We start from the raw sequence: 8497 nt of genomic DNA, 5'->3' as shown, positions 1-8497 counted from the left end.
ATCTGAAAAAACACACACACACGAAAACACAATTAGAATTTGCAATATATTTAGATGTTTAAGAATTACTCAAAAAATGTAGGCCTGGTATAGTAATTGATTGCAATAACCGCATTCAACGGGGAAAAAGTAATGACAATTTTACAGTGGTCGAGTTTTCTTTTACCAAAATTGCTACTCCTACTCCTACTCCTACTACTCCTACTCCTCCTACTCCTCCTCCTCACATCAGTTGTTGTCTTGAGCCAAGAATAACATAACTGATTAAACAAACACTGTTTAAAAGGAACTTCGAAGCTGAGTTTTCAACTGTTTGTGAAATAGGAGTAAAAGTTTTTGTCAGGTTTCACAAGAGGGTTTCCCTGTTTGACCTGCTCAGCGCAATACTGTATCTTTCTATTTTAAGGTTAATACACAAAACAGGGAAAATTTTTTACAAGCAAACATAGGGAGGCCAAGAATTTCAAAATATTAAAATGAAAGTGATTCATCGTAAACATTTAAAACCAAAAACACAAGATTTTAAAAGAGTTCCTATTTTTTTTTTTATAAAAACAAAAGTGGTTGCATGACACATTCAAAACATTATGCTTTTTTGCAGAACTTAGGAAAAAAACTTATCTTCCAGAATTTGTTTAATTTTCTCATATTATGAGAAAGACAATGTTTTGAATGTGTAGCTGTAGCACTTTCAAAAATTCAAAGGGAATTAATAGTAACTTACCTACTATTTTTTTTGTCTTACATACGACATAGAATGCAAAGCATGCAGGTGACATTCATGAATAGTACATGCCTATACCAGTGGCATGCAGTCAGGGCAATCAGTGATTGGCCAATAAAATATCAAATTACCGTGTGTCACAACTATATATGAATTGTTCTAAAATATATCCAAATAAGCCCGTTTTCCCCTCACTTCTGCAGCTTGGCAGTTATCTGAGTCTCTTAGCTGGGCATTACTGCGCGGGAAGCATGATTCTGCTTTTACCACAGCGGCTCAGTCTGTGGCCGTGTTCAGAGGCTCTTTCATGCTCCGCTCTCTGACATGAGCTTTTTGAACCAGAGAGGAAAGCAGGTCTGTGCATGCGCTCTGAGGACCACACAGCCTCAAACCAAGCTGAACAAACCTGTGTGGGAATCAAGGATGTTTGCAGGTTTTGCCCTAACTGAGCATGTGCAGAGGAGAAGCGAAGCCACGGCAGCGTTAGGTTTCAAAAAACTATCTTTTAAAGACAAGTCTGTGTTTGTAGCTAACGCTCTGTTCACATTAGAGCATTAATTTGTTTAATGAATTGGTCGAAGAAGTGGGCTTATTCAATCTATTTAGCACTCTAATAATGTATGAGAGTTTAACGCAGTAGGAAAGGTGTTTGACCTTTACATGGGAGACCAGGGTTCAAATCGGGTGCTTTTTTTTGTCACTTTTCTATTATCCACTAAATATTGAAGAACACCCCAGGTCTGCTTGCCCATCCATAAAAGTCGCCGCCCGCTACTGGCATCTACATACTATTGTAAATCTTTTACCCACACACTACATCACTACACTGCTTGTCGAAAAAAGAAGAAAAAAAAACATTTAAGACAAAAGACAAATCCTGTGGTCATGGAAAAGATGTCAGTGTTTGTGAGAAGGGTTAAATCATTGGCATCAAGCAGAGAAAACATCTAAGGAGAAGCAGAAACTAATCTACAGATCTGAACCCCAGTGAGAGTGTTTGGTGCTGGAGAAGGCTTTGTGCAGTGGTCACTCTCTCACATCATCAATACAAGATCAAATGGTGAAAAATAATCCCACATTTCCGCGTGTCTAAGCGCATTGATCTATCCTAATATAGTTCCCTCAGTGTACGGGGCAAAATTAAGATGAGAAAGACAGTTCGAGCTGACTCAGAAGTAGACGGAAATCTACGGGAGACAAGAGATGCGATGTGATCTGTCGCGCTAATAAACAAACGCACGTGTGTTGCATCAGTCCGCTTATTTAAACAATGCCACAGCGAATGTGTGCTAGAATCAAAGCATGCGCACTCCCCCGTTCTCAAATCGCCGAAAAATGTTCCATTGCGCCTTTAATAAATATTGTGTGCAATTAGTTTAACAAAAGGAAACCATCTCATTTATATTAATTTATAGACTTTTATTTAACGGGGAAAGTCCCACTGAGATTTAGAATCTCTTTCAGGGGGGTCCTGGCCCCAGTGGGGAGGAGCCTATTGTACATGCTTTTAGTATACACTGATCCCTCGCTATAACGCGGTTCACTTTTCGCGGTCTCGCTGCTTCGCGGATTTGCATCATGCATTGTGTTCTGCATTCTGATTGGCTAAACAGTCTCTCCGCGTCTTCTCTACCTGTGTGTCAATAACGTTATGGATTAATATGTACACGTACGTAAAACCGCTGGCCAAATTGAAGTTTGCGAGGCCGGTGAGAGCGCGCGTGTGAGCTGCGGGACACGCCGGTGAGAGCGGCGCGCGTGAGAGGCCGGTGAGAGCGCGCGTGTGAGCTGCGGGACACGCCGGTGAGAGCGGCGCGCGTGAGAGGCCGGTGAGAGCGGCGCGCGTGAGCTTCAATGTTTTATGGAGTATTTTATTGTATAATAACTGTAAAAAAATAAAGGTTTCTACTTTGCGGATTTCGCCTATTGCGGGTTCGTTTTGGAACGTAACCCCCGCGATAAACGAGGGTTCACTGTATACCGTAGTCCTTACTTTAACATATGCTTATATCTACCATTAACGCTGAAGAAAACGAATTGTCGTAACATTGGCTTTATAAGATACGAATATTTAGTGTCCTTATATAAATAAAATACTGCATTGTAGCCTTTGTCCACAAGCTGACATGTGACTGATGGCCTGGCTGTTACATACTCTTTGTGGTGCTGCTTTACATTTGACCCAGTTTTCAGGACATACCTCAGAGTCCAGTAGCAGGCCTGTTTGTTGGCAGCTCATATCGGGGCAGGTGATAGGTGCCCCTCCACCCTCAAATATGGCCATCTTAACATATTGCTGCAAGCACTGTGGACAAAAAGAAGCAAAATGGGCACAAACATAATAATTCAGATCAAAACATTTGAAATGTCAAATAAAAACATATTGTGAAATAGGGGCAATGTAAATGTTGTCCATTTATGTCATTCAGTGGTTTGGCTGTGGCATAGAAAACAGGGGAGTGCGCCGTATGACGAAAAGGCCTTTTAAAAGGAACTACTGAACATGAAATGCCACAGTTTGGCAAGAGAATCACTATTTGGTAGATGTGATTAATTTTAAAAGCTACAACTGTTTTCAATGAAATTTTTTGGAAGAAAATAATTGTAATGATACAATTAATTATGAAAATGTTTCATAATTAATAACCAAATTCAAAACCATGTACAGTTATATACAAAAAGTAATTCATGCATGAGACTTAAAAAATAAATCAAGTCAGAGGGTCAAGGACAAAATGATTATCATTTCTACAACACCTTGACCCAAAAGTCAGCAAACTGCCAGTTTATAAAGATAAGAAAGATTATGTCAAGCTGAAAATATATTCTGTAACGGGACAAAATGGGGTTAATGGTAAAACAACAGAGATTTAGGATTTTTAGTCACAGAAAATAATTTCAATACAAGCTGTGCAGCAGCTTACACCACTCGACTACCGTGCAGCAGTATTTTGGCACATTTCCAATGGTTTGCCATAACATTGTCTCAATTTCATCAATATTGCGTACCCCTATAACATACCCCTCATGTGCCACTGACTCCTGTTCATTTGCTCTTGGTGCAGACAAAGATTAACACCGGCTGCTATGTTACAACCTCATGCCAATCGGACAGAGCACCAACAACTCAACAAACAAACCCAACAAGCAACTACTCGAAACAAAGCAAACCCATTTGTTCTTATGAATAAAACCTTGCTAGAGACAAAAAAAATCAAGTTTGAATCTCAATTCATCCAACTACAGCTGCAATTGATTTCCCAACAGAGAATCTATTTTAAGAAAACAGAAGTGTTTGTGAAGAATCATCCCAGCGCAAGCAATTTTCTTTTCTAAATTTTCCAACAGCAATATTTAGTGTCTCATCAACTACCTACATAAAATTATTTTATCTATGAGCAAACCACATGACCAAGATATAGTTATATTTTAAAATGTGTGGACATTAAATTTTATATCTTATCTTAAAACTAGTATCCAAACTACATACTCCTTAAAACAAGCAAAGCAAACAAAATTACATAAATGGGGGAAAACATTACCTTTTTGAACAGTTTTAGAATATCTTGATCGATAACCGAACTTGTAACTTGTAAGACCACGTTTAGTGCTTTAAAAAAAATATTTTCACTTTGTAATAACAAACTACGTTTTAATAAACACGTATTAACAAAGTCTTAATTCATAATGAGCAAATTGTTTATTCAGAAGTATGTAATATCCCTAATCCATTAATTAAGTAGTTACTAAGCCTGAAACATAATTTATAAACTGTTTTGATCATGCTTTACTAAGGCCAATTAAGGTGTAGTTATTATAAAGTTGTACGGTGTTGTTACATTCCATTTACATGCCCCCAAAATTATCATTTTTTAATACTTGTTGTATCCAAGGAAAGGAATCCTATCGATGATACCTCAAATTTTGTTATCAATCATCAACTAAGTATTTTGGGAACCAGTATTGCCAATGCCAATTATTTTGGTTTACAAGAAAGAAAGGTTATTAGATGAGCAAAAATCATATTTAATTGTGTTGATTTCTTAAAATAAAATTCCATTCTTAAAGAAGTAATACACTGTAACGATTTGGAGCCTTGAGTTACATTAAAAAACAAAACTTAAACAAGTTTGTGATATGTATATTTCAGTTGATTCATACCGACTAGTGCATTAAGGCTAAATAATTCATCCTTCAAATCTGATCAAACGTTTCAGACTTTGTGAATATAAAATCACAATAAAAACATCAGCTTAGTCAACTTTTTAGGTCCTTTTTTATACATATTTGTGTATTAGTATACATATTGTATCGTGAGGCATTTGGCAATACCCAGCTAGTAACGACACCAGCTAGCTGTTAAAGCAGAACAGTTTGGCTGTATTTCAGTAACAAAATTTGGAAACCGTTTGATATTATATAGCAGGGAAGCAAAGAGAGTGGGTAGACATCTGACACTATCTAATGTTGGTCAATTGTTCTCTCAGTTACTCCATAATGAAGGTATGAAGAGCTATTCCCTCCGCTTTTTAGAGAGCAAAATAAATGTAAATGTGTTGTACTCACTGCTGTACAAAAGATGCAGTTGCAGTTCAGCAGTTCCCTCGTGGCTTCAGACGGAAGCTCCATCAGGCAGAGTTTGCAGAAAACCTCACAAGTTGTCCTCTCCAGGCTAGCTCTCCTCTCTGGGCTACTGCTTCCCGTCCGGCTACTGCTCTTTGTCGGGCTACTGCTTCCCGTCAGGCTCGCTTGCATAGCTGGGGTGGGACTCTTGGTGGCCATGTTGGAGTTAAGATTTGAGTTCAGGAGGAAAAGTACAACTCCTAGCCCTTCTGCAGCAGGGGAAATGGTTGTGCCATGATCCTGCCGTTCCTGGGTCCTTAAATGAAAACATACAATTATTTAAACTAGAAGTATTGACAAGAAGCCATTGCCTGGTCTACAAAGTAGTTCTAGAACCAACTACTACTACTATTCCGCCAGTCTAAAAGATAGGAAAAATTGCAAAGATAAATCCCATTAATAATAATAATAACAACAATAATAATAATAATAATAATAATAATAATAACAATAATAATATTCTTCAAGAACTAATAGTGACTCAATTATGCCAATTTTTCTAGGCCAACCGAACCATGTCCAAAGACCGAAAATGTTTTCCCATAGCAGGGCAGGGGCCATCTCATCTTAACCCTGAGACATAGACACAAACATTCACAAGGGCAAATTTAGAGTTGCCAATTTTGCCTAACACATGCATGTCTTTGGACTGTGAGAGGAACCCGGAGAGAACCCACGGTAACACAGGGAGAACATGCAGACTCCACCCAGAGAAATCATGTGATGTTGGTCTGGCCCGGGACTCGAACCCACAATCTCCTTATTGGAAGGCGCCAACTGCTGTTTTTGTATTCAACATGGTGCTCAAGTTTGTTCCCAGTATAAATACTGATAAATAACAATTCTTTATCAACCAATTCTAATGTTTTGAGTACTGCTGTGTTTCCCACAACTACCACATTTTCTGGTGGCTGCGGTGCACTCAGATGACCTCACTGCTGTTGCCTCCTGACTGGATTCATGGTTTTGTCACACCTCAAGCATTAAGGTGTAAAATAATCATCATCCTTTTTATTAGGTCACCATAAAGCTATGTGTTTACAGCCTTAACAACAACAGGCCAAGCATCTGTTGGCAGAAAACATCACCCCAATGCTCTCTGCTTAAATTAAACAGGTCATGCCTTGTTCTTCTATTATGCCATCATGAGTTCACTTGCAAATCAGGGATGGTGGGTTGTGTGTTGTTCAGTGCATGTTGAAATTTCTGCATAGTCACGGTGGGATCCAATGAAATGATTTCCCTCAGGCTGGGGCAAACGAATAGAGACGCAGTCAGCAGGCCACAGCACAAGTGTAAGACAGAGCGTAGGAAAATAACAGGTTTGAAGTTGTGGCTTCACAGTGTGGAGACTTAATAATACTGCAGACATAGAAGTAGGACATTAACCCACTTGTTAATGAGTGGTGTTCAAATCTAGCCCTTTTGTAGTTATGTTTAGTGGTTGGATGGATAAAATTATGCTCCAAGTGTGGTAGCCTACTATGTTTGGTATAAAAAACATGAATAAAATAATACAATGCTAAAAATGAAGGCAGTGTGTTCTAACTGCATTCATTGTTGAACATCACATTATTCACATTGGTTCTCCTAGAAACCAAATAAAAAGGCAGACTTGATCATAGGAGCCAAAATGGAAAACTACATTTACCCAGTGAGGAGTTGCTGCCTAGTTTAACAGAAGCCCACTGTGTAGAAAATGGGATGGGTATTGGCACAAACTACACACAGTTTGGCAGCATTTCTACAGTGCATATTTAAAGTCATTCTTTCTAGTTAAACATGGGAAGCACAACATGTATTTTTAATTAGCCTTTAGTATAGTATATATCTGCACAATAGCTACACCAAGGTTTAATTTTTTCTTTCTTTCTAATATTAATAATAATAGAGGTGCCTGGTTACATCCATTTCTGCAACACCACAATCTCATTTCTGCAACACCACAGAAATCTGAAACATCTGCATACACCAAGGTTGCATGCATTTGCCTCAGTGGGACAGATTCTTTCTTTGGCGCACTTGCTATTTATAGCGAATAATCTATGATGCAAAGAGCTGCAAACTCGAGCATAAGCATAAGCACAAGCATAAGAACATGCAGTGGGCTTACCTTGCGTGTTCATTCACCACTGTCTGTAGGAGGAAGGGAACAACCCGTGTCTACATCCAAATGCGCATTGCACTCATATGGATTGAGCGCTTGTTTAAACCACTACAAACTAGTGTCAGTGCAGATAAATCGATTGTAGTTCCCTGGCGAGGAAAGATGAACTCAAATCCTGGAAAAACATGGTAAAACGTTGGTCTATCCGCTGCTCAGCGTGTGAACGATCCCTGCACTCCTCTTCGTTAGTGCGTGTTGTTTCCATCCATCCAGGAAGAAGTGGGACCAGGGCTGGCACGGGGCGGGCTCTCCCCGCTCACGACTGCCCCCTCTGGCTGCTCGACTGCACTGCAGATAGGGCGTGCCCATTATGCACTTTTAAATATGAATATTTGGTGATGACAATTGCAGTTATTAAATTTTATGTGCACCTTAATAACTAAATAAGTGTAAATCTATAGAAGGAAATCTAATAATCCTCAAGATTTGATACATAGGACAACAACAGATCATGATATTTGTAATTGTGTGAATTGATAAGCCATATACAACTTAATACAATAATGTTGTTTTTTGCACCATGTTTTGAGGAAATCACGAGTTTGTGATTTCAGAGCTTAGTGTCACAATCACTGAATATACGCTTGGTTTGAACGCCAAGCCACAAACAGAGAAGTGACGTGCTTGTTTATGCTGTCTAAGCGCTGTCAACTTAATCGTCTGGTGACGCAATAGTGAGCTTACAAGAAATTCTTATTTCAAATGAGCAATGGTGGAGAACTGAAAAAGTAAATAGGCCTATTGCTAAAAATTTAGTCAATTGAACAAGGTCTACTGCTGTTAAAATTGTATTTTTTGTGCGTGTCTTTTCAAAGACATGAAAATGAATGGGATTTAGTCTATTTATTTGCATTTACATTTCCAGGGTCATGAAAAAGTATTTTCTAAAACGCAAAGCCAAGGTTGTATCCCAGGGAAGTATAGGCCTATCCAGGTATCAAAAGGCAGTAGGCAAGGGAAGTTTTTTTTAATAAACTTTGAAT

At 38.7% G+C, this 8497-nt stretch overlaps 1 protein-coding gene across 1 annotated transcript in view; it reads right to left on the bottom strand.

Annotated features, from left to right (window-relative positions):
• rnf144b (ring finger protein 144B) overlaps positions 1-7760 on the bottom strand; it is a 15076-nt gene extending 7316 nt beyond the window's left edge. Inside the window, exons 1-4 of the mRNA XM_072460952.1 lie at positions 7461-7760; positions 5291-5603; positions 2925-3029; positions 1-2 (exon numbers count right to left, since the gene is read on the bottom strand). The exon at positions 1-2 is cut by the window's left edge and continues 59 nt beyond it. Of these exons, the coding sequence (XP_072317053.1) occupies positions 1-2; positions 2925-3029; positions 5291-5506 (323 nt within the window). The 5' untranslated portion in view covers positions 5507-5603; positions 7461-7760. The remainder of the gene's footprint in view (positions 3-2924; positions 3030-5290; positions 5604-7460) is intronic.
• Positions 7761-8497: the final 737 nt, after the last annotated feature.

The sequence above is a fragment of the Eucyclogobius newberryi genome, unplaced genomic scaffold (genome assembly GCF_026437365.1).
Source record: "Eucyclogobius newberryi isolate DKJ021-1_F unplaced genomic scaffold, fEucNew1.0.hap1 SCAF_3, whole genome shotgun sequence".
In the NCBI taxonomy this organism is placed as follows: domain Eukaryota; kingdom Metazoa; phylum Chordata; class Actinopteri; order Gobiiformes; family Gobiidae; genus Eucyclogobius; species Eucyclogobius newberryi.
This window is presented reverse-complemented; position numbering and strand designations above follow the sequence as displayed.